Source organism: Carettochelys insculpta, chromosome 25 (assembly GCF_033958435.1).
Source record: "Carettochelys insculpta isolate YL-2023 chromosome 25, ASM3395843v1, whole genome shotgun sequence".
Taxonomy (NCBI): domain Eukaryota; kingdom Metazoa; phylum Chordata; order Testudines; family Carettochelyidae; genus Carettochelys; species Carettochelys insculpta.
Window position 1 is genome coordinate 4,067,506 of NC_134161.1, and position 26,567 is coordinate 4,094,072.

General features: G+C 46.8%; 1 protein-coding gene across 5 annotated transcripts in view; it reads left to right on the forward strand.

Moving 5' to 3' along the window:
- The window catches only part of ZBTB16 (zinc finger and BTB domain containing 16), a 201,538-nt gene that overhangs the window by 91,754 nt on the left and 83,217 nt on the right, over positions 1-26,567 (forward strand). For all 5 annotated transcript variants that reach the window (XM_074977205.1, XM_074977203.1, XM_074977204.1 and 2 more), the window contains exon 3: positions 12,701-12,798. In XM_074977205.1, the coding sequence (XP_074833306.1) occupies positions 12,701-12,798 (98 nt within the window). The remainder of the gene's footprint in view (positions 1-12,700; positions 12,799-26,567) is intronic.

Here is a 26,567-nt window from a genome sequence, read left to right on the forward strand (position 1 = left end):
TTTGAAGTGCTTTTTGCAGGGCATTTACAGGCCTTTTTAATTACTTACAGCTTGTAAGGGGCCTACTTCCATTCCAGCTTTTGTTTGTTTGTTCTTTCCAATGCCTGCTCAGAAAGGAATATTGCTGGGGTTTTTTTTTTCTCCAGTATAGGGGATGCGTTGACAAACCCGTCTTTGTAGGAAGGGATCTTTCTACAGCAATTTTCCTTTGAGTGATGTATAGCTCCTCCTCAAGGTACTGTACACTTCCTGGCTTTTAGGCCTTCAAACAAAGAGAGTTGTGTAATCAAAGCTGTGTGTTACCTCTCCGTAAACAAGGTCGTGCGCTGGTTTTTAATTTCCTTGCTTTGAGGACGGTTGGAATTTGCACTTGGGCTACAGTTATACTCTCGAGTTTTGCCAGCAAAACTGGTGGAACGTCCACACACAAAATGCGTTTTGTCAACAGTTTGTTGACAAAACTCAGCACTTTTTTGCTGGCAGCAATCTGCCCGTTAGCCTGAGGCATAACGCTAAAAGCTGCATAGATGCTCCGTGGGGGCCTTCTCTCAACAGACAGGGCATCCAGAACAATGGGCAGCCCTGTTTGCTGTGCTCTCGGGTGCCTGTTTTGTCGAGAGAGCAGGCAGGCAGTTTGGCTGCTCTGTCCACAGAGCTGAGGGCTCTTCCGATTGGCTTTTGTGTGTGGCCACACTCTGCCTACAGAAGTTATGTCAAGAAATCTCTTCTGGAAGTGAATTCTGTGTTTAGATTGCTGTCGTGTAAACGTAGCCATAGACAATTTATATAGAGAACCAAAACGTGCTTGAGTAAATAGTTGATCTGAAAACTTCAGCTCCAAGCTGGTTTGATATTTAAATATGAATTTTAATAAACCATAATTCACAAGCAATTGTCTTGTTTTCTTAAAAAACAAACAAGAAAACAAACCTCTTGAAAATGTCCTTCCATCAAGGCAGTTGGCTTGTGATGCGTGAGGTCTTCCTAACAGATAAACTTGATTTACTTGGCTTAATTCTTTTCCCCCCATCTCCCAGCTGCTTGGTGCATAGTATTTTGTTTGACTGAGGTACCAAAGATACTTTAGTGGTGGCCGTAAGCAGCTGCCACAGCCAACAATTGATGCACAAGCTTTGGGGGACAGAATTGGTGAACTTCTGCTATTCTCTATGCTAAAAGAGAAATCTGGTTTTCCTGGTCTTGCTTTTCTTTGTAGGCCTCCAGCCCCTAGAGGGCATGAGCATTCCAAGCCACCTTGTGACCTATCCCACTGGCAGAGGGAAAGATATTTTGTAGCCCTTGTAAATGAATTATGTTGGCTGGAGTAGGTATGGAGCGAATCAAATTGTTACCCCCTCAACACAGAAAAATAGATGGTCCCCAGCAGGTCATGCACGCAGGGTGGGGAATGTTGGAAGACAGAAAAGGCCATGACGTTCTCTTGTTTTAGAGGTTCTAAGAAATGTGGTTCCCCTGGGACTTGGATGAACTCTGAGGGCTCTGATTTCAAGCACTCATAATTGAATCCAGGGTTGAGGCATGAAAACAAATGTTTTACAAAGAACTGGAAGCGAGAAGCTTCTTTAAGGTTCCAGAGAGACGCCATTCCTCTGCAGCAGGACACTAGTGAAGGTGCAGCAAGCTCAGCCAATGAAAAGACAGGTTAGAATGATGTCACCTGAACCAACTGATTGACTGGCCGTACCCTGAGCACGTGCTGTTTTCCTCCCGCTACTTCTCAAATATCCTTTCCACCAGCTTAACCCTTTGATGGACATTATGTTCAAGTGACAAAGTCGAGATTAGATCTTGAGCTCCCTCTTCTTGCTAATAAAAAGGGAGCAAAATGGAGCTTTAATCTTGGGGTGGAGCATGTAAAGGTGTTGACGGGTGGGAAGTCCTTATCCATTTCCCTCTGTTCTCCAGTCCTTTACGGCAGACGCCATTTCCGAGAGGAAATTCAATTGTACATCACCCTTTGCCACACTCTGGAGATATTCCAAAACCAAGACTGTGCAAGGTGCATTGTAGCATAATCTCCTCCAAATAACAAGAGTTGGAATCTGGACTATGATAGTGCCCTTAATTCAGATTTATAGCAGGCATTTATTAGGGGGCCTTTTGTTTCTCCAGCCGCAGAACATGGTTTACTTTGGGGGTGTAACTTCACATGTGAGTATTGGCTAGTGATACTATATCAAAAAATGTGGCATGATTGTATGGAAAGAAAAACCTTTCCAGATAGCTGTTCCTTTTAATTTCAGAATATCCTTTTGTTTACTTTAATTTGCTTATAGGGACATCTCGGGACAAACGGAACAGTTGGAATTAAATTTTAGCCTCAAGCTGCGTAATAAAGTTCAATCTATCTTTTTGTATCTGAATTTGGACAATATCGGTGAGGAGAGATCTATTTTAATGTTCTGAACATTTTTCCCCACTTGCATTTTTACAGGTACTACTTCAGTACAAGTGCAAAAACACGTATTGATCTCCTCTCTCAGATCTTAACAGCCTGAGAAGCTGTAATACCTTGCTTACATCTGCCAGGTTGTTGTGTCGTTTTGCAACATCTCCTTAATCCAGTGAGCATAAATAGAACATTTCAATCATATTTGGCTACCAGGAACCTAGCAGATAAAGCGCTTTTAAGACCTTGTTGAAAGAGACTGGATAAGATTGTGTGTGATAAGATCATCCAATAAGTAGACACCAAATGAAAAAAAAAAAACTTTTGTACTCAGGTGAAATTTGCCGATAAAGATATTTGAAATAAATTACTTAGTGAGAACTTGAGCATTTTAAAACAATGAGCAGGTTACGTAACAGCTGGAAATATCAAAGCTGAAGTTTGATTGCCATGTAGATTTCTATGTGAGCTGCTGCACAAGTAAGATTAATGTGTTCTTTTGTCGTTTCCGACACCCTCTTCTAACACACTTTTTCTGGTGGGGGGCGGGCTTGGGGGAGCGGGAACTCTTATCTGCAAGCACTTTACTGGGATTGTGGTTAGCTTCGAATGCTATTGTCTGTGCTTACCGTTACAAGGACCAGAACGAATTGCTTCTCTCCAGACCCGAAGATCGAGCCTGACTTATAGACCATGTGTGTAGTGGGCCTTGTGGGCTTTTCTTAAATATGGTTGTGTAATGAAGCAAACAATCTCTTCTTTTAATCCATTTTCCTGTTTTCTCCAAAGCGTAACTTTATACAGCACCATTCCATTTTAAGGAACATTATAGGTTGTGGTTAGATCCTAAGTTTACACCTGCTTAGCTCCAGTCAGTGAAGTCCCTACAGGTAAAGAGAGGACTCATCTCTTTCATTTCCCACTGGTGACGCCAGGAGTCGGGGTGTGCAACCTCATGGAGGATCAGGTCCTTCATGAAAGGAATTCTTCTTCCACAGCGGGTGAAGTGCAGCCCCCTCTGAAGGGAAAAGACCGCCGAGGTTTTAACTGCATGTGTGACGTGGCTGATTGTCAGGAAATGAAGACGACTGCCCCCAGTGGAAAGTATGGGTGGGCTTTAAAGTAGCTTGCAGGCACTAGCCCCGACATTCTGGTGGGAAGCCCACTTGGGTAACATCCTGACTCAGTTAAGAGGGGCCTTTATATATCACAAGTGGTCAGGAGTTAATTGCTATGTCTCATGAAAAAGACAACTCCTCCAGCAGGATGGTGTCTGCTAGTACCCTGTCAAGACATAGGTTCAGTGCTGCTGCAAGAGGAGGGGACCCTCAACCCCAGAACGCTCCTGGAACCACTTTGATTTTTTCTGCGAGATCTTGAGTTGGACCCTCCCAGCTAGCTGGAGGTTTGACAGGGCTCCAGCACAAGGCAACGTGGCTTGGAGTGTCTGGTTTTCTGGCAAGTCCGTGATCGCTCACATTCAAGTATTTTCTTTTGGTATTGTCCAAACTGTCTCAGAAACCTCAGGAACAGAGTGTTCTAGTGCTGTACAGAAATACCAATCAAACACATCATTTATCACTGAAGGTAGGGTACTGTTCAGTGTACTAAAGAGGTTCTCCTGGCATGCCTTATTCACCACATCCTTACCAGGCCCATACGCTGGAATTTCAGTTGCAGGGGGTTTGTGTGCGTGCGTTTTTTGTAAATGTGGAGCAAGTTTGTTTTTTTTAAATATATAGGAGTTCAAAATACAGTAAACTCTCTTTTAACCGGTATTCATTTAACTGTTACTCTCAGATAAATGGTGCTATTCCTAGTGCCAGGGTTTCCTCTTCCATGGAGACTGTGCTGCTGGGAGCTGCTTAACCCCAGTGGAGACAGGTGCTGGAGCTCATGTGTGTCCCCACCAGCGTGGCAGCATGCAGCACCTATCCAGCCCCCTCCCCTGCAGGCGTGGCACCATGGGCTGGGGGTACCCGACAGCTTAACCCCAATGGAGCAGCTTAACCCCAGCAGAGACGGGCGGTCAGAACACAGTGAGCCAGTCCCCATGTCCCCTCCTACTCCATGTGGCAGTATAGGCTGCAATCTGCAGATGGCTGGAGCACGGTGAGTCAGCTGCCCCTTACCCCCACCCTCCTATGCAGCAGCACAGGCTTGAGCTGTTGGAAGCATGGTGTGGGCTGCGCTGGTAGAGGTGGTGCTCCAGGGGCCGGGCTCCCCAGGGCTTTGGCGAGGCAGGCATTGGTACAGTGCTGACCCTAGATGGTGAAGGGATCCATTATCTGGAATATTTGACTATCCAGCAACCTCACGGTCCCGATGCTGCTGGGTATGGAGGAGTTGACTGAAGTCGTTCTCTTATGCACACTCATTGGGGTTATTGAAAAATTTGAGTGGAAATAGTGATTGGCAAAATTACTCTGTTATAACATAGTGCAAATGTATACCCTAAGAAAGATTTTATCAAAATTTCCTTCTGAGGTTTTGCTGTTACATCGTAAGTGAAAAACAATATTCTGTTGCCCCCCGCTTTCCTGTCATTAGCAACCAAGGGCATGCTGGGAAGTGTAGTCCCTTCCCTGCTCCAGGGCCACCTCTCTAGACAGGGAGCTGGCCAAGGACCTACAGTTCCCAGGGTGCCTTGGGTTCTCCCATCGTGCCCTTCAGGCTCCCCTGTACGGCACATTAGGGAGGAAGGGAGAGAAACTGGGCTTAGGGGAGGGGAGGTGTTTGCACCCTGCATATGGGCCTGCTTTAGAGTGTATTACCACAGATAGATTAAAGCCACAGACCTGCTTCTGTGGTGGTGAAAAGCTTAGAAGAAATCCATTGCACCCCTTTTCTTTCTTTGTCTTTAATTTGTTTAGTTACTTGTTGTGTTTTTACTATTTTTAAATCCAAAACATCTTTCCTTTTTATTTTTTTTTTCTGGAGAACGTCAAGTGCTGTATTAGACAAGCCAATCGTGTTGCAAACATCTTTGGCGATGCTTATTAACATTGACTAATCATGGTCAAGCGGCTCCATGGCAAACAAATGTGAATATGTGGCAATACCGGTTGGAGCCTTAACATCTGGTCAAATAGCTTCACATAATAAGCATTTGCACCATTTTATTTATTTATTTGGGTTAAGAAAAGCCTGAGGGTGTGTCTAGCATATTTTAGTGGGCAGAAAGGGCGTGTAGCTCGTTTGCACGCTCCAGATGCTAATGACCTCTATCCACTCTCATGCTCTTTCCCAATATACTTTCATTCCCCATGCATATGCACTACCCCATCCCACATGTTGGCCCAACCAGCCTTGCTCCCAGGGGGCCTGGCTTCACTCCTGGTATCTCTGTCCGGTTAATATGTTTGTTCTCTGTCAAAGCACCATGTGTTTGGCTCCATCCTATCTTGATGTTGCAGTCTAGAAGTCTGAGAGGAAAAGTTGTCATTGGCCAAAAAACAAAAGTGGAATGTTTTGATTGTTTGTTTGTTTGTTTTTAAGCCAAGTGAATTATTGGCAGTGTTAAATTTCCATTCTTCCTGCCCTGAAGATGCTGTGGTGTGTGTGTCAGCAACTTGTATATCCACAAAGGTATATTGTAATACTTAGCTTTTACGTAGTGCTTGTTACCTGTGGCTCTCAAAGCACGCACATAGGGGGTCAGTATCATCCCCAATGTAGAGACAGGGAAACAGAAGCACAAAGCAAGTGATTTGGTCAATGGCACCCAACAATCTGATGGCGGAGCTGGGATCGAACCCAGAGTTCCCCAACCCAGTCCAGAGCTCTGTTCAGAAAGGCAGTAGCAAGACTGTTGGGACTCAGTGGTGGGCACTGAAGTGAATGGGAGTTGAAGTGAAAGGCATTAAGGACCATGGGGCTTTGCTTGCTCAAGTCTGGTTCAAATGGATGCTTTACCAGTGGAGGGCTACCTGCAAGAGCGATTAGTCGAGATGAATGCAAGGGAGGCGTTTGTGTTTTCAGGGTCTGTCTCTTCCTTGGGAGTGAGCTGAGTAGGACATTAAAGTCTTTCTTTCAAGTTCATGACAGTTGGCGCACAGGCCATCTTGGGGCACTCCCCTGAAATCTACTTGCTTTCTTGCCACCAGCTGTAGGTAGGAGCTTAGTAGAATCTTATACAGAGGTTGAGGCATGAAAAAAGCAGGATGTAATTGGTGCATATCCTCCTGGGAGATAGTTTTGAGCTCCAGACAAGGTGATGGGAGAGGCTGCAGGGAGAAGGAGTGCAGTTTGCAGCAATGATTTGTTTGCCCCATGGGCTTGTCTGCACTGTCAAGGTTCCTAGTTTGTCCCCATCCATATAAGGCTATGAGGAAGGCAGGGATTCGTGGACCTTTCTTTCCCAGCAGCTGGACTGAGTAGAGGTCATTAAAAATGCCTAGTGGAAATGCCGTGTGGTAATTGTACAGCAATGATTAGCACATAATGATGTTTTATGGTCCCAGATTAGTTGACCAATTTTTAAAGACACACCCTAATTTTTTATTGTTTGTTTTTTGTATTTTATTTTTCCTCTGACCACTACAGAGGGGAGTGAGTTGTTTTGGTACCTTATTTGTGCTTTCTCAGACCTTAAATTCACAATCATGGTTGAAAATTGCCACGTCTCTGTAAATTGTTCTCTACTCGTAAATTAGTGATAAACTCGAATCTTAACGCCAATTTAACGTAACTTCTGTCTGTCCAATTTTGTTTACGCTATTAAAGCTGCATAAATGAACATTACAGAAGCACGTCACTTGGTGATATTTTGAATGGTTTGAGGAGGCCGAGTCTCGACCTTAAAACCTGATGCCATCTGGGACCACCATCTTCCCTGAGGGCTCTTTGGAAACAATGGCTGTCTTGAAAGAAAGCCCCTAATGAAGGTGCACCTGTAATCTCTGCCCCAACTATGACCTCTTGAGGTCCCTACCAGTTCTAAGAGATAATTATATGTAAAATAGCCTCCCCCAAATGACTATTAATCCTTAAATAAAAATCTTCAAATGCAGCCAAGGCATGTGATTTTAGTGTGTTTTTGACACTGAGAAGTTTGAAGAGTTTGTGTTTTTGTTTCTCAAGAGTTTTTGGGACAAAAACATATGGACAACGGGTGGTAAACTTCTTAAAGGGGGACTATTTTTAGTATTTCTCGCTCAGAAGTAAATTGGTTAATTAGTTTAGTTTCCCATTGATCCTGCTCTAAAGGGTACTTTTCAAAAGAGTCCAGTCGTGTCCTGGCTCAAACATCAGCAAAAGCTAACATGATTTGTTTCAGAAATAACACCTTCTGACAAAGCCATGTTTTTATACATTACATTGTCCCCATGAAAAAGATAACGATTGTGTGTGTTGCTCCATTATCAGCCTCTTGACAAAATCAAGAGAGTCTAGCTGGTTGTAGCTTTGCTTTTTCTTGCTGTTCAACTTACTCTTAATGGCACAAGTTGTTTTAATGGTTGCCAGTTACCAAGAAAACCGGCAATGGGACATGAAACTTTCCTACACTGAGGCATCTGATTTCAGATTGGTGAACATGGCACAAGTCAAAAAGCCACTCCTATAAAGCGTTGGTGGCTCTCTTTCCAGTCTCTGGCAGCTTGGAACATAAAGGCTGAGGGCTGAATTGGATCTCACCTTGTAATCTGTCCAGGTGAAGTAGCACAATGGAAAGGGTTGTTTGCTGGGCAAAGGTCTATGGCACATATCACTTCCATTGGTAGACTTGGTATTCTAGTTTCTGCAAATGGCAGTTGGCCACTTTTACACCAGCCCAAAATGAATTGGGGGGTGGGTGCTGGGTGTCAGTTTTAGTTTAAGGTGTGCTGTGGGATTTAGCCAAAGGATGAATGGAGGAAAACTGACCTTTATTATCAGTCAAGATAACAATTGTCCGTAATTTGTGTTTTTGTAGTATGGCCCTGCTATATCCTAGAAAGATCAAGTTTTTTTCTCAAATGAAAGCATCAATTCATCCCTGTTTCAGGGGTACCTAAGCCCTTCCTAGTTCTGCACAGAACTGTTTGTATTTTGCATTTAGCGCTGACTCCTTAAAAGATGTTTGTCTTACAACAAAGTGGAGATAAACAGTAGATCTGATCAAAAGGTTGAGAAGGTCATTAGACTATATGAAAACATGAGCTAAGAGCTGTGTTTTCAGAATCTTACTTTGAAGCCTGCGTGTGCTTTTCGTGTTACAGATTCTTCTAAAGATCGTAGCACATGGATTCTAAGAACTAGAGGACACCAAATGAAATTAATGGGTAGCAGGTTCAAAACTAATAAAAGAAAGTTTTTCTTCACACAGTGCACAGTCAAGCTGTGGAACTCCTTACCAGAGGACGCTGTGAAGGCCAGGACTCTAACAGAGTTTGAAAAAGAGCTTGATAAATATTTGGAGGTTAGGTCCATAGATGGCTATTAGCAAGGGGTAAGGTATGGTGCCTAGCCTTTTGTCGAAGGCGGGAGATGGATGGCAGGAAACAAATTGCTTGATCATTGTCTTCGGTTCACCTCCTCTGGGGCACCAGGCATTGGCTACTGTCGGCAGACAGGATACTGGGCTAGATGGACCTTTGGTCTTACCCAGTATGGCCGTTTTCATGGCCGTTTTATGTTCATCTCTTCAAAAAATGTAGCAAACTTGGCTCGGTAGCTTTGAATGCTTGGCAACTACAAAGTATGGGCTACTTTCAAACAAAACATTTATCAACTCCTGACACTCAGAAATAGTCAAAGATTGTTCATTTCATATGTTTCCTGTTGAATGTTTTCTGAGTTTAGTTGGCTCAACGGTAGATGATCGCAAGTTAACTTTGGAGCTCTTCCTTGCAGTGTTCATGTGCATGAGGCTGGTGATTGAGTAACAGCTGGCCTTAAAATGGGGGTGGTGGCAGGGAGGAGGAATGGATTTTGGAGGTGGTGAAAAGAAAAATGCAATTGACAGAATTCTCTGGCCATAACAGTGTGAGATGAGGAGCAGAAAGAACGTTCTTGTTTGCTTGGATATTCTGTCCTCTCGTCAGGGTCATGATTATCCCTAGAATTGAGGGCTTAGCATATTCACATGCTCTGTGCTGACATGCAGCATGTGGCTTTGACTCATCCCTTGGAATTAAATGGTAACTTGATTTTTACGGTTGGCTGTAGTGGGGTCGACTGTCGGCTGCAGTACCTCCAACTGCTCACGTTGGGAATTAGCTCTGTCTGTTGGAGTCCACCACTTTCTGGCCAGTGTTTTGCTGGTCGTCGCTCTGCTCCGCTCGTTCCATCTCTACTGGATTGCGGTGTCCTCTTCTGCGCGCTGCCCTCCACTAGCCCCCAATATACTGTTCTCGCCCCCTTCCGCCGGTATCCGCGGTTCTCAATCATTACGCCACCCGCTGTGGCCAAGGACGGCCCCAAAGTCTAGCCCTTTGCACCATGGAGCATGGGCTGTACAGACTGCAGCTTGTCCCTCAGTCAAAGGGGGACAGTGGTGGGTGGGGGAGGGGACCCCCCCCCTCACTACTCTGGGTCCTGACACAGGGACCCTCTGGCAGCAGCCTTGTCCGGCCCTTCTTCACGCTCCTCGGCTGCCCTCAGTGTTGCCTGGGACACCTCCCCGTGACCCTGACACCTTCTTGGCTCTTGTATCAAAGCCCGATAGCCCAGCAGGTTTCAGGCTGGGGCTTCTCCCAGCTCTCCTGAGCCTGCCCAGCACTGCTCTGTCTAAGGTGCTGTGCCGTCTCTGGGAACCAGTCCTGCACCTTTACTGATCAGGACACAACTGCCCTCTGTTGAGCTGAACAGCTCCTTATATCAGGGCTCATCTTGTAAAAAACAGCCCTTTCGTTGGCTCTCTGGAAGCGTCTTTCTGGTTGGAGAGATTTGCACGGGCTCTCTCTGGGCCTGGTTTTAACCCCTTTCTTGCCAGATTGGGGCAGCAGGCCCTCTCCACTAGGGAGATGTTGATATCCAGAGAGATGCACCAAAACCGTCTGCTAAATGTTGTTTATTACGGCTATTATGGCACTGGGACATGCTGAGCTACTCTTCAGTGGGGTCATTTCCTTTATAAGAGTGAACATTCTTCTCGCAAGGAAAGGTTTGGGTTCTTAGCTAGATCATTTTCATCATGGCGTTGGTGCAAAACCCCTCTCCCCAGACTTTCTGGTCTTTGTTCAATGTGGGGTGGGGTTAATCCAATTTAGTGACATATATATATATATCGAGAGAGAATTTTGATGTCCTAAAAAATCTTTTTTCCTCCTGCTGCGATGCCACCTTCCCAGATGCTGCCCAAGGAGCGAGTGAGAGCCTCGTTCAGGGCCACTCGTCATTAACCCAATTGACTGCATTTGAGCGACTGTCAAACCCTAAATAGAAACTCTGCATTCACGCCTGTGCTGCCTCAGTTCTAGGAGCAGACCTCATCTTATCCTCTTTCTGGGTGGGAACTTGCAAGAGACTCAGCACCCTCCCAGTGCTCCCACTGAGATAATGGGTGTTAAGGATGCTCATCGCAGGACCAGTGATAGTAAAGCTCTCCCATTACGCTCTTGCAGGAATTCAGTCCCGTCTGCAAAGCTCTGGGGAGACGCATTAGTGAAAGATTTTTATTCTTCCATCCTCCTCCTTCCCTTTTGTACTTAGCCTGGAGATTTGTGGAGTGTCTCTCATGTGGTATTTAGCCAGAAGCGTGAGACGGGGTTGTGCTTCATCAGCACTCCAAACATCCAGCAACATCTGGTGGCTCTTCGCAGCCTGTACCTTGCAATCTAGCCTTTGCCCTCTGGCACTGATTGTGGAACTGCAATAGCAAGCAGCGTTAGGGTCGTGGAGTTCCTGCAATTGGCTTTCCAGAGCTGCTGCTGGTCTCATCTGCCTCTGAGCTCAGCTGCTTTGGTTAGTGCTAGTCTGTGGCTACCTGTGCTCCTGTTCATGGGAGATTCAACCAGACTGGGCCGTTAAGAGGCTGGTTGATAGAGGTCTGGCAGGCTCCTTACGTGGCTCCTGGGACACAGTGACATGTCCCTTGGCTCCTAGGTGTTAAGGGCAGCCATGGGGACTTCAGGCTCCACCCTGAGTGCTGGCTCCACAGCTCCCATTGGCCGGGAGCTATGGAGGGCAGTGCTTGTGAGAGGAAGATATGTGCATGCTGCAGAGCTGCCTGGCCACCCCATGCCAAAGGATATGTCGCTGCCTCCGGGGAGCCCCCTTCATAAGCACTGCCAGAGCCTGCACCCTTAATCTGAGCTCCCACCCCTACTCTAACTCACTCCAAGAGTCTGCAGTCCCACTTCTATCTTCCAACCTCCTGTCCTAGGCCTGAGCCTTCTCCTGCATCTCAAACCCATTAATCCTGGCCCCTCCCCAGAACACAAACTCACAGCTGGACCCTTCACCCCCCCCACCTGCCCTCCAACCCCTCATGTCTGGTCCCATGCCTGAGCCTGCGCCCCCAGCCAGAATCCTTACCCCCCTCTTGCAGCCCAACTCCCTGCCCCAGCCTGGTGAAAATGAGCAAGGGGGTGACGGTGGGGGTATGTAAGAAGCAGGATCAGGGCCTTGTGGAGAATGGGAGGTGGGGGCAGGGGAAGGCCCTCAGGGCAGGCAGAGGTGTGGAGGGACAAGCGGTTCAGTGTTGTGTGACTAGAAAGTTGGCAGCCCTCGTAAAAGTATTGATCCTTTTATGACCAAAGGGGCCTGAAGTTCCTCTAGAAATTTTCACAAGAGGAATCTTTCTCATTCAGCTTGAATTACTTCATGGTGTCCCTTTGCTTGTAAGGCTTCTGCAGGTAGGGTAGGTGCTACGTAAGCGTATCAGCGAGGGGAGGGAGGAAAAATATAACCCTACAGGAACCTTCTTCCTAAAACACTGTGCCAACCAGACCTGGAAACTTTCTGAAGTTAACCAAACGGAGCTTTGAGGAGACGATTCCAGCAGCCTTTCCCCATACCCCTCAGTTAAAGCCGCTCTGCTTTTGCTCAAAGAGCACCCAAGTAGTGACTTAAATTTTAGCAGCCTCTGGAGCAGAGTAGGCCACGATGTTTAACTGTTCTGCCTGAGCTTTCTTGGTAGTGCTGGCCAGTAGACATCCCATTTTTCCCTCCGTCCCTACGGCTGTCTAGCTCTGTAGGCAATGAGCGTGTCGGTAATTTGTGATCCTGCCGAGCTAATGAGAAAATTCATGGATAATGTGGAGATTTCATGAAATATTCAGAAGGCTTCAGTATTAACATTTTAAACAAACTTTTTCCCTCCCCGCAAACAAGCAAGAGGGCTAACCCGTCTCTGTTTTTCCCTAGGAAGCTGCACAGTGGTATGAAGACGTATGGATGTGAGTTGTGTGGGAAACGTTTCTTGGATAGCTTGCGGCTCCGAATGCACTTACTGGCTCACTCAGGTAGGTTTGGAGACATTGATGCTCCGGGAGGCGAACGCTGCCGCTGTCATTCTGACCCAAATCTATTGAAAGCCCCAGACAAATGCTAAGAGCGTGGGTGTGTAAGGGTGTGTAATAGTTATTTTAACTATTTTCGACTGGTACGTTGATGACTATATTCCCTTTCCTTATTCCAGAGCCAGTGAGTTCCACTTTCAGAGCTTTTGCTTTCAGTTCTTTCACTGGGGAAAGACTTCTGTGCCCTCAACAGCCTTGAATAACAAACTCGGACTGTGGTGCAGCTGAGTGCTTTTTGATTGCTTCCATCAACTTCTCTCATGACAATGGGGTGGTTTTCTTCCTCTGTGTGTGTGTGTAGCCTGTCTTTGCCATGTACAGGGTGTGTGTGTGTGTGTGTGTGTGTGTGTGTGTGGCCTGTCTTTGCCACGTACAGTCACCCGCTGCCGTTTCATTAGCAAAACTGTTGCAGAATTAGGCACTCCGTCTAATGAAGCTAACTATTGGGTGCAAATTATGCAGGCCCTTTCATTAAATAGATATAAAAAGGTTGAATGCTAAGCTAGTGAGGAGACATTGTGTTTTGCAAGTTAATGTGGTCTGAAATGCTGATTTGGTCAGGAAGCCCCATACGCATCTCGTTCTTGTGTTTGGGGCGGCGGGGGAAGGAAGCAACCATTGGATCCGTTCACTTAAAGGCGGAGTATGTATGTATTCACATTTCATTGATTCAAGGGCAAATCGCGTGGGGTTTGTCCCCCCTGCTCACTAAGTCTGGATGCTTCCTCTGGTTTGAGCTTGCTCTCCGCCCCCCTCCCACCCCCACGCACACGTCTGTCCACACACCCAAATCAGCAAATGCTCGGGACCGAGGCCCTGCCCGAGGGAGATGGCTCAGAGACTAAGTCCTAGTCCATTTTGCAGGTTTGGATGGAGGTCAGTTTGCAGTCCTGAGTCAAAAGATGTCTGTAGTGCAATATGGCCGCATGTACCTCAGAGACCTGGCCCCAGCAACTGTCAAGCCAAATTTACAGACCCCTGGAAACATCAAGTCCCCGAGCCCAGGGCGAAGTGTGTGGTGTAGACTACCCCCAAAACACCTTCAGCAGAGGCACTGATAGCCGCCACAGTCCCCAGGAGAAGGTGGGAGGGGTCCTAGCTCCATGCCCCAAAAGGGGCGGGACCACAAGCAGTCAGACCGCAGTGCTGGGTCCTGCCTGTTCCCAGACAACTGTGCGCAGCCGGAGCAGTGCTGCTGTGGTGTTTAAAAGGGGTCTGGAGCTCTGACCGAAACAGCAGCAGCCCTGGCCAGAGCTCCAGGTCCCTTTGAAATGCTGGGCCTGGGGGCAGTTGCCCCCTCCCTCTCTCCTTCAATGAGGCCTGCCCTGCAGGAGTGAAATCTGAGCCTAGATCAACTGACTCCCGCTGGCAGGGCTTGTGCGAGGGAGCTTGAAGTAGCGGTGCCAAATTCTCACTCAGGCTGGCGCATCTGAAACCTTGGAGGGGGAGGTCCTCAGCACCACCCCTGGCCAGGGCGGGAATGCCCGCGCTGCTGCATTTAGCCCCATGGTGCAAGCCAGGGCCTGCTGACCTGGGCCCAGAGACCCTCTGCTGGGGTGGGGGCTGCAGCATGGACACACACTTATGGTTCACGTGTGCTTACAAGGCTGCACGTTTGGAGTAACTTGGGGCGGATGCTCGCTTCACTGTGCAACTTTCAGCCACACGGGCTGTAGCAATCACCGTGGTAGGGGAGGGCGGGAGAAGAGTCAGAAGTCAGTGAGTTCCAATCATCCCTCTGCTGTTCCCTCCCTAGGTGGCCTTGTGCAAATCAGTCCCTTTGTTTGCTTTTTACCTTAGTGCCTGTGCAACCTAGTCCTTGACTGGGTGATGTACAAACACAGGTCCAATGGTCCTGTGTTTCCCCACCCGTACGATGATCCATTTCTCCACCTGCCTTCATAAAGTGCTCAACAAATGCCAAGTTATAATCCCAGCCCGTACGTTCCCAGTAAACAATAAGAAGTACGGGAGACCAGATGCAGGATAATTCTCTCACCCAAGTTCATGCAGCTCTCACGGAAGTGCTGCTGCTGTCCTTGCCTGAAGCACAGTGAGCTGTTTCTGTTAGGGTCAGAGTGGGAACTGAAGGCATTGAGATGGCTCCTACTAGATGACCCCTGGATGGTTGATCATGGGTCAGTGAATCTCCTCTGACATTCAGTAGCAACACACGGACTCGGCAGGTCCTGACAACGCTAGAGTAAACATGATTGTCTGAGGCATAGCGTCTCAGAGAAGACAGGAGAATTAGCTTCTGTGTAACCACATACATGCAGACAAATGTGGGACAAACCACCAACAAAGAAATGGTGCACAATAAATCCAACCATATTTTGCAAATACCTTGGCATGAGGTCAAAGCTGGCATTAAGTCACCAGTGAAATGAGTTTGGGGTCATCCCAGAACAGACCCCAGGGGTGTTTGCTCCACAGCACAGAACTACCAAGCAACATGAGTGTGGTGTAATTGGCAGCCATGACTTACAGGGAAGGCCTGCTGCTGAAATAAGGGAAGGAGGTCACAAGTGAGAGAGCACCCCAGGTGTGGTTACAGAGGGGTTTGCACAGAGCTAAGCGGTGTTGTGCCCGCTCTGTGTTGCGGAAGGTGGGCAGCTGGACTCCATGAGAGGACTCACTAGACACAGGGTGAGAAAGGTTGAGGAGGGCTGGATTTTCCTGTTGGGAAAATGACGGATGAACCGGTTCCATTTTATCCGAGCCACGCACGTCTGGGACTGTCGGCCTCTAAGAGGGAAATTCTCCAGACCCAATATCGGGCGAATCTCCCCCTTGGTCCAGCTCACGCCTCTGAGTCTCAGCTTTGAGAACTTGGCCCGAACTGAGCTGAACTTTCCACTGTCCTGTCAGAAAGTGTTTGCTGCGGTGTAGCACCTGCCCCCTTGGGAAAGGCATGAACAGGGGATGTGGAGCTGTTGGGATGACAGAGAATGCAGCCTGGAGTCATCTGCATCTGCTATGCTGGCTTCTTCCCAGAGCTCCAGCGCCTCTGCCCTTTTACTGATGGGCTTCTCCTTGGTACTGGGTGTCAGGGGAATGAATGGTCCTCGGCATACCAGTGCCCTACAGAAACCCTGGCACAAGTAACAAGCAGTTTTGCGGTAAGACCTATCATGCTTGTTTACGAGGTGCTGTATGGGCAGATGGAAGGGATGGTCCTTGTCCCTGCGAGTTCCCTGTTCCTCCTCTACAACCTCTCTGGTCACGTGTCTGACTCTGAGCTCCTGGTGTGCGATGGTGATAGGCTAATAGTAGTGAATTTATCTGCCACACCTGGATCCCTGCAAGTCTGTGGGTTTGGCTTTCCAAATGGAAATGAACCCATTTCCTGGAGGGCTGTGTTTGCCATACCCCGCTGCCTCTCTGAACGAAAACCAAACTCCCAGAGCAACAACTCTAGTGTGTCTTATTTCTTTTGTGTTCTGTACCTAGGCCAGTGTTCCTTCCATAGATATATGAGACACTGAGCTGTAGCCAGCTTTGTGAAGATAGTCAGGTTATAGGTTTTATTTTAAAACTCTGCATTTATAAACCAATGGAAATAACCCTGTTTTATTTCTGCTTCCATCCCTCATCCTGCACGCACTTAAGTCAGTGTGGTCCTTGTTCCCAGGCAACTTGAATCCCTTTGTCCTTCTCACAGTAGCAAGTACTAGTCCCAAGAGTGATTTATTTGCAGGTCTGGATCCTCCGATCTGATGTGATTTCCGTGGGGCTGGATTCTGAACACCGTTCCCATCCAGTGCAGATCACTGGAGTTGCTCCCCTGAAGCCAGTGGGGTTAATCCAGCCTGCACTTGCTGTGGCCTGGGCAGTGGTGCCGTCTGTCTCAGGTTGAATATACGCTGCCCATGGAGGGTGCCTTGCTTGCTGCCTCTGAGGCCCTGCTTAACACATGGCATTGCGGCAGGCCGCGTGTACTACACTTAGCGTCTCAGCTGTGTTTTCCCTTCCCCCTTCCCCTCCTCCCCCCTCCTCCTTTTTTTGGCTTGCACTGCCTCTGTTTGTTGTTATAGTTTTGGCCCCGCGCCAGTCCCTGGCTGTCTGCCAGCCTTGCGGGTACAGTATGTACAGTGAACGTTGAGCCAAGTTTGTCATCATACAAGATTAATTTTTTTTTTTTCCCCTGATCTGTCTGGGGTTGGGTGGAATTGAGCGGAGGGGCGGGGGAGGCAGAAGGAGCTGTTCTAACGCTCGAAAACAGCCGCCTTACATTCCAGCGCTCTTGTTTATGAAAACACGAGACCTTTGTATCTCTTTCCCCCCCCGGCTCCTTTCTCTCCCCCCATCCCCTGATGAAATGAGTGAGCACTGGAGCCACATGAGGTCATCTTCTCAGTGATGTGCATACTAAAATTACGCGCCTAAATCCGTTTCCATTGTCAAAATGGACAGTCTGTTTAATTAGAAGCTGGCTCTGTAACAGACCCTTACCACTGCTCCCCCAAAGGCCTTAGATGCTGGCCGCCGTCAATGTTCAGTTTAATTGAAGTTTTCATTTCCATTTGAATGTGCTCATCTAATCTAACGTTTACGACGGATACCTGATGACAAAGATAAGTTTAATTAAGGAACAATAAACTAACAAATTAACTATCGAGACTCTTCTGGCCAGTCGCTGTTCTGTGACTCCTATCGAGATCATATTGCACTGTTATGAGAGAGGCAGGGGTGGAGAGGTTATAGATGAATGCTAAGTCAGTGCTGCTTTTATAATGTGCAATTCAATGCAGGTTGTCTTTCATATAACCTGCTGTTAGTTCTAGTGATATGCTTTTTGGGGTGGGGTTCCCAGTCATAGGGGAAGGAGAGCTGCTCGGTGGTAGCTGTAAGAGATTGGGGGGCTGGGGGGAAGAGAGAGGAACAACTTTTCCAACTATTTTTAGTTTTCTCTCGGAAGCTGAGAGACCATGGGACAGATCCTCCGCTGGTGTAAATAGACATAGCTCCAGTATGTGGTGTTCATCTCTGCTGCCCACTGCAGCGTCTCCCCTTTCTATTGAGGAGGGATTAAGTGCAAGAGGGCTGAGTCCGCATTGTGGCCTTTTCTTCCGATATTATGGCAAGTGCTGCAATGTTTGGTGGTCTTTCTGAAAGCTGCAGTGGCTGAAATTAGGTGACGTGACAATCTCAGCGTTATTTGTTGTTAAGTTTTCTAGCCTTCCAAGTTGGGAAAAATAGCTGGAAAATGCGATCACCAGAGGGCAAACAAAACCCACCTGCTGGGTTTTTTAATCTCATGATTTTCTAAGCAAATCTCATGATTTTTGAACACTGGGAGTTGGCGGTTCTGAGTATGTTTGACCCACACGGTCACTTTCACATAAGGCAAAGAGAACATTTGAACTAGAAATTAGCTATTTCCTGACGATCACCCCTCTTTTCTTTAGTCTTCTGATGCACTCTTGTCTCTGACGTCTGGCCCGTCTATCCCATTTTCCTGCTTTTATCGAGATGTTCATGGAATGCCTTCCTAGGAATAAACTCATAAAAGTTCTGGTGTATGAACTCAGTGCATGAAACTTTATTTTTGGTGGGGGGTGGGGGGGCTTGGAATTTTAGGTCCTGTGGTAGGTAGCAAAGTCTCAGTGATCCCTTCGGACCTTAGAATTTGATGTTACGAATTGAACCTCTCTATGAAGCCACTGTCCTTCATGTATCAAGAGCCACAGTTGCTGAGATAACTGCTACTAATGGCCAACTCCATGTGAAGGGGAAGGTGTGCCATGGTACTGTTTTTTTTGGGAGGCTTCTTAATGCTAGTTTTGTCCTTTTCCCTGTGACCTTTGCCTGTGGCTTTCCTTTGAGGGGGAGATCTTTGAAAATCGGCTCATATATTCCTATGAGCAAATTGGCCTGGTTTTGCTTGTGTGTTTAATTGAAATAAGTTCCCCCTCACCCCAGTTTGGAAAACAAAAGGATATGGTTTATGCAGATGATTGGGGGGTTTATTATGTGGAGGAATTGTGGGGGGTAGGCAGCAGAGCACCCCTTGAGTGGCACTATGACTGAGAAGCAGGGGTAAGGGCTTGGGGTAGAGGGGCACTTACCTCACCTGGCAGGATAAAGTCCTATCTCCACATGGTCACTGTTTTCCTGCTTGGGTTACCCCCAGTGGTCACTCTGCCATGTTGCTGCTCCTTGTGCTCGCTGCCCCCAGCGTTGGGTCTGAAGTACGTCATCCGTCATGTTGGTCTCCCTCCCTGTCCATGTTCTGGAGATCCTAGGATTTGAGGCACTTCCCACTTTCCAGGCTCGGCTGACCCCTGACCTTGGTTTAAGTTAGAATAAGGGTGAGCTGCGTACCAAATCTTGTACTCGTAGCTCTTACCGTTTAGCAGGAGTTCTTGGGCAAATTTAGCACCAACAGACGCACTCTAAAATATATCGTGTAGATATGTATGGACAGGCTAGAGCAAACTTCTGGTGTATAACAGAGCACTGCAAGTTCACGGTCCCGTAGACCTAAAATGCTTGAATATACAGGGGCGGCTGTGACCGGCAGAGAGTGTGGAAATGTGCCACCCTCCAATCAAATAAATAATTGTTGCTGAAGAGTTTAAAACCATGTGAAGGTGGTTTCTCATCGAATAGTGTATGCATGAGTATTGCATGTGTGTATATCATCATTACAATCATTACAAAACTACAGGGCAAACCCTGTTGTTAATACTGTGGTAAGGGTGTTCTGAAAAGATGAACTTGGCAGTATTGTATATGCAGGATACTTCAAATATGGTAAAAATAATTTATTGCAGTTAACATTTAATGAGGGAAAAAGTCTTGAAAAGCCTTAAATTATTCCATGGGGTTGAGTTAAGGATCCTCTCTTAATTAGAGATGGGCTTTAAGAAATGTTAAAGGTTGTTTTTTTTTTTGTTTTTGTTTTTCTTAAATTTTTTTTTTCCTCCCAGGAACAGAAAAGCAGACTAGAGGCAGGAAAGAACAAATCTCAAGCTATTGGAAACATACAGTTTACATGCTCCATCGACTTAATGAGCAGAGTTGAAGTTCTCTGAACCAACAAATTCTAGCTGCACAGATATGTTCAATGCATCTCTAAGTGAGCACGTATATCCATGATCCCAAACACCTCTTGCTCAGATTGCAGATAGCACATTGCCAACTTTGAGCTGCATTGTAGTCTCTAGTTTTTTTTTTCTTCAAACCACACCAAGGCCTAGCTGTTGCAGAGTAGGGAAGGCCCCAGGCAGGTTCTGTCCTTTCAGCTTCAGTTGATGGTGCTTGTAACTTTTGTATATATGGGACTGATTTCCCTTCCCCTGTCTAAAATGGAGATGAGCATACAAATAGAACCTCTATTTACCACCCCCCTGCCAACAAAACACTTGTCTTCCACGTAAAGACACAAGAACAGTCATACTGGATCAAGCACAGATGCATCTAGCACAGTATACTTTCTTCTGATGGTGGCCGATGCCAGGTGCACCCGAGGAATGAAGAGAAACGGTAACCATCAATTGATCCCTCCCCTGTTACCCATTGCCAGCCAAGTCCAGTCATGGACTAATTGTGCTTAGAAGGGGCACGTTTCAAAAAGTTACTAAAGTGTGAAAACGAGGGGGCTGTGTCAGGACGCGCCCATTGTAAAGTGTGTGTTGAGCGTGGGAGAAAAAACGTGCCCTTTCCAATCCATGAATCCAAAAAGGCAGTGCCATGGATCGCTGCTCGCAAAGGTGTGATTCCATGTTTAAGTGATTGTTTTGAATGCTCGGGCGTTGGTTCAAGATTTTGTAACCCCTGCTGGCAGAGCCTCAATCGTAAAATGATGCCCAAAGCATGGCTGTATTGCTTGTTGGCTTTCTTCCGTAGCGCTGTTTGGCGGGTTGCTGTCTGCGACATGGCACAGGCAGCAGCGAGTTGCGTTTCCAGAGCGATGGTGTCATTAATAACAGTCATGGTGTGGAGACAAAGGTGGCCGGTCTGGGGTTCCGTGCCTGTGTGACTCCTAAGCTGCACTGGGTATTCACCTCTGTTCAGGCCTCAGTCAGCCTGCTCATTTCAGCGAGGGAAGGCTCATCTGCCCACAGCCTGGCCCTGCTCAACTAAATCCTATTTATGCCACAGAGTGCCAGCGTCAGCACTAAAACGCCATGGCATCTCATCCTTAAGGACCACAGGGATTCAGCCTTTGATGGGGGAGGTAATATTTATCTTGCATCTGAATTAAGGGCAGCCAAAATGTGAGCCTAGCTCTTTTGGCCCCTAAGTTGACTTGGCTCTGGTAGCGGAAGGGTTCAAATGTCATTAGTGCTACGCAGGAGGTTAGAAACCCCTCTGGGGATGGGGAGAAGCCAGTCCTTGGAGAAGTGCATCGGTGTATCTATCCGGATGGTGTAGCTTGAGGTGTGTAGCATCCTCTCCTCCCTGGTTGTAGGATTCAGACACCTAAAGCAAAGTAACTGCCTCCTCTTCCTTCTGTCTCGTTGATCATCTGCGTGACAGGAAGGAGAAGGGATGCTGGCTTTCTGGCTTCACCTGTTGGTGACACAAGAGTGAAGGAGCATCCTGACAGCTGAAATCTGGGACCTGGCAAGAAGGGGCAGAAAAGGCGCAACAAAAGCTGTGGCAAAATACATGGCACGGTGATGCCCTCGGTTCACTAGTCATCTCCTGTCTCTGGCTGCGGTGGTGCGATAGCCAAGCCTGTACCCTCCCCATCTCTGCTGGCTTGTCCGAGCAGGCTGTTTTTTATTTTTTTCCAGCCAAGCTCTAAAGCTGTGGTTAATTCATCTGCTACCTGTCTCTAATAAATGTAAACTTTCTTCCACTTCCTGTTCCGAGCTTATCTCCTTATTAAGCGTTGAGCTACAGAAGATGTTCTCTCATGAGATGGAGCAGACAGTTCATCTTGGAATGAAGCTGCCTCCCTCTCTCTTGCCTTTTAAAAATATTATTTGCTGAAGTCAGTGCGTGCCTCCATGCAAAGTTAGGAAGAAGGGGAAGCGCTGAGATTTTTGGGGGCTTGTTCACCCTCCCTCTACCCCCGCACCCCCCCTCCCTTTCTGAATTTTGGCCGGCATCCCAAATTTATTCCCAGAGTGATGTCATCGGCTTGCCGGCAGGTCTGGATGTTCTGCCAGCATTCCAGAGAGTTTATGATCATTCGCAGATGTGCATCCAAGAACACACTGTACCCAAAGCAGAAATTAATGCAGGCTTGACTGCTGTCCAACCCTCATACACAGGAGAGAGGAAAAAAAAAAAAAAAGAAAACAAAAACTGTTTAATGCTGTTTATAAATTATACACTGGCTGATGAAAAATACATTTCTTCTCCCCCAGCCCCTCCCTGCCTTCCTTTTCTGCCTCTAGAGTCTAAGCCGAGACTGGAAGAATATGGTTTGCTTTTTAGCTCCCGTTTTGGCTGGAATCCTGGCCCCTGCTGCTGAACCAGAGCCAGCCTATTTTTTTCCCCTTTACCTGATGAAATACATTTATTTTGCAGCCGTCACTAGTCCCTCTCTCCCCCACATTTTTGTTATTCAAGGTGTTCTGCTGAGCATTATGCATAGAATGTAATGCCAGGACCCATTACACCATAGTGCTCTCTGTAGCAAATAAATCTTACGCACATCTGTCTACATTAATATTGCTAAATACATGTGATCATCACACTGTAACCCATTTTCTCTCGGGCTCCTCCTCATGCATGCGAGATGGGAAAGTTCGGAAAGTTGACTGTTGGCTGCGGTGTTAGAAAACGTCCCCTAACCTCCCCACCCTCCCGAAAAGAACATAATGTGCTCAGGAGTCTGCATCCAGATCTGGGGTGAAGCCAGTGACCAAATCATCCTCCCCCACACCCCAAGATGCGTTCTTTAAATTCCTTCCCCATGTTGTGCGCAATCCATTTACATGGCTTTTGTGTTTTTTAATACTGCTAATGTTTATCATTTGCCCAACAGGCTTGACAGATTTTGTTTCCTGTAGAGTATCGCAGTTTTAAAGCCCCCTTGTTGCTAAGTAGCAGCCTCCCTGTACTGTAATGGGCTGATTTTGTATTCTGTTCAGCACTGTATCTTATTTTTGTATGCAAGACAAAGTGTTTTGATGGAGGACGATTGCAGAAGTGTCTGGAGGCTGTTTGGAGTTTTATGGGCTGTACAGTACACTGTGTGCTTTTTGAACAGAACACAGGCTGTTGAATTTTGGATTGGATTTGTCATTTTTCCCCTCTGAGAGGAGGCTGTCAGATAGAACATTACTTGAAGGGTGGAGGGGAAAGTGGAAATTGTGTAATAACCTCTATTTTTTGCTACACAGAAATTATTTTTTTTACTTAAGAAAAAAAAAGTCCCAAAAATTCATAAGCTGCTATGGGTGGGCGGGAGGGGAATGGGAATAAAAGGAGAATGAAGCTGATGATATGACATGGTTGCTACTTCGTAAAATTCCTTTTCTTCTCATGTATTCATTTTCTCCAAGTTATAAGGTTTCCCCTTCATGTGGGGTTTCTTTTTTTTCAGAAGGTGGGTGGACTGGCTGGAGAGCCAAAATGATGCTCCAGATTTTACAAATGCTCAGCTTTTTATTTTCTTGCCATCCAACCATGATAGATAGGGAAGTTGGGAGGCTGGAGCCAGGCTGCAGGTGACACAGGACATGCTGAACTCCAAGCCTGAATCTCTCAGTTGGCATTTGGAGTCAAACACAAGCCAACCAAAAGGCAGGAAGTTAGGAGCGGCCTGTCTCGGTGCTGACCTTCATCTTACCTGGGTGACAGAGTCTGCTGTGACGTGGCACAGAAGTGCTTCAGTACCAAAGTAGAAGGGCAGATTTAGATGGGCAGAGTGAGCTGCCTGACCTCCACGCCTGTCTTGGCTTCACTTGCACCCTGAATGATGGCATGGCTCTTACATCACCAGCATAGCCTGCCTCTGGGCAGTTTGATCTGTCACGGAGCCTGAATATTGTAAGAACCAAGCCCAGGCATTTTTCTTACCTCTTCCTCCATCATTATCTGACCCATGAGAATGCAATTTGGAATGCTGATGGTTCTTCCTTTTGACCTTGCCCGTGTGATGCCTCTCCGTTGGCATGGAGCGTAGCAAAAGGGTCTCCTCTTTAAAACTCCACTTCCACACTGAATTAAAAACAAAACCCACCTTCCTGTTTTGGACAAGCTGCCTTCAGTCAGCTGAAGTTTGTGGGTGAATGTCTGGCAAGAATTCTTCTCAAATCAGCCAATGTAAAAAGTGGCTGAAATTATTCAGGGTCTGTTGAGAGGCACTGGGTAGGCGAGGAGATGGCAACATGTGTTTTGCTGCCCTTTACTGACTAGATCTTGGGAAGCATTTGGAAAGAGATATTTAGCCAGGTGTGCATCAAAAGAGCTATCCCGCCATAACCACGCCATCAGTTTTCATCTTTTTGAGGGGAAACAGGAAGGGGGAGTTGGCAGCCCCTCAAAAACAACGGGTTTTTTTCTGGGAACCCCAGCTCTAGTCCACAACACCCAAAGCCTTAGGGAGAGAACATGAACGAACTTGCTGCGATGCTGATGTAAATTGGGCGTTATTACTGAATCAGTGCAGTTTACCTGGTGTGAGATCAGAATCAGGTCGGTGGTACATTTCCGTAGCATGGAAGGGGCTAGGAGTCCATGTTCCCTCTAATTTTTCCCATCCATGGGCAGAATAAATTTCGTTTATATGCACCCAGGCACAAGTGGACGTGCGCCCCCATGGAAAGACAGGTTGCTGGCTGAAGGTGGTTGTGGGCGCTGCTAATCAGCTGGGCTAATCAGCTGAACCTCTCGTGGGTGGCCACCGAAGCGCTCAGCTTACAGGGAACACTCTTGCAAACCAATAACATTGTTACATATAAATATATTTTCACCCTATTCTGGAAGCTGAGAATGGAGAAACTGTTAAGACGATCTGGAGAGGAGAGCTTCTCATTGTGAGCCTTCATCCCGTATACAAATCCAAAAGAAGGACATTGGTGGTCTCCTGTAGCGATGGACCCCATTGTGTTTGCAGAGGGGTGCCAGGCTGTCTGTTGACTAAAATATCTCACAAGAGCGATCGGTGAATGGGAATTGGGGAAGCAGTTAAGTTCAGGATGTTTTCTCTTGCAAAGGGGCCATCAGTTCAGTGGTGGAGACTCCCAGGGGCTGTGCACAGGATCCATGCCAAGAGGTTATGAAATGGCCTATAGAATGAAAATGTCACTCCACCCCAGTGTTCCCTGTAATCTGAGCGCTTGGGCAACTGCCCAGGGGAAATTCAAATGCCATCCCGCTGACGATCAGAGCAACCACAGTGCCTGCAGCCGGCAGCATGTCTTTCCGCTGCAGGTGCACATCTTCATCTGCCTTGGTGCACAACACAAGTTTTTCCACATGTGGCTGGGGGAAAATAGAGGGAATATCGGTGCACCCCCGTACTTCTGATGCTTCAGAAATTGAGGCAGTGCTGGGGCAATGTGGGAACGCTGGCATCCCCCAGGAAACCTGCACTGCATCAACTTCACAGCGCAAGAAGGTGATTATCCCAGTTCCCTCCGCTCGAACCATTCAGGAGGCTTTAACAACTGCCTGAACATCTATAACAACTTACTACAGGTCTAGTTGTGTGGAACCGAAAGCACTACCACTGTGCAGGGCTATTTGTGGGGAGACTTGGACTCTGTACGTGGCACTGGGAGGACGCAGTGGGTTTTGAATAGAAAGTGGTCTGGGTATGCTTCAGAAGCCACAGGACTTATCTGCATGGCCAAGGCGTCCTTTTGGGCGCTGTGCGCTCCCGCCGAACCTGGACGGTACTTTTGTTCCCTGAAGATCCCTTTCCACCTCTGAGAGCAAGTAAGAACGTTTAGGCTGATTTGAAAGGCATGCGCTAGCCAGCCAGATTGTCCCGCAGATAACAGTAGATGTTTATAAGCCTGCTTTAAGCAGCATAAACCACTATGATTATGGAGGAAACGGTATTCAACAAGCTTGACTTGGGTTGGGTGGGGGCTGCTTTTATATCCTAGGCAGTTGTACAACGAGGTTTACACGAAAGCTGAAAATTGTTCCTTTGCTCTAATAGCACAGCACAGACCATTACCTTCCAGATTTAAAAATGAAACGAGCTCATCATATTTGGTGACTTACCCTGACATTCATGCTCAATTTAGAAGCCTGTCTTTACCTTTTTCAGACCCATTCTTTTTGCTTTTTTCAGATTCACTGATTACTTTTTTTTAATATTAACACACCTCAGTCCCCCAAAACAATTTTCTGCATTTCCTGATCATAGAGACAGTTCTTGGTTTCCTTCTTTTAGCCCTTGGTTTCCTTCTTGTGTACTTGACATTAAATACAAGACATTTTTATAACTGTCTCTTTCACTTCGGGTGAATTAGAGGAAAAGGGAAAAAATAATAATAATAATAATAATAAAAAAAAAAAGCCCACAGCGGCTTTATGTGGGCAAAAGAAGAAAACAAGAGAATGGGGTAGAGAACAGGCTAAATTTAAAATTGTAATTGGCTGACTTCCACAGGCTTGCGGGTGTTTTAATGACTCATAATAACTTCATTTAAAACCAGCTGAGCAGAAAATAGATTGGAGAGGAGCCTCAGGCCATTATGGATTTTTTTTTTTTTTTTTTTTTTTTTTTTTTTTTTTGACAAGGTCTGTTTTCGGCAGCCAGGAGGGCCTTCGTAGAGGGCTTGGCTGTT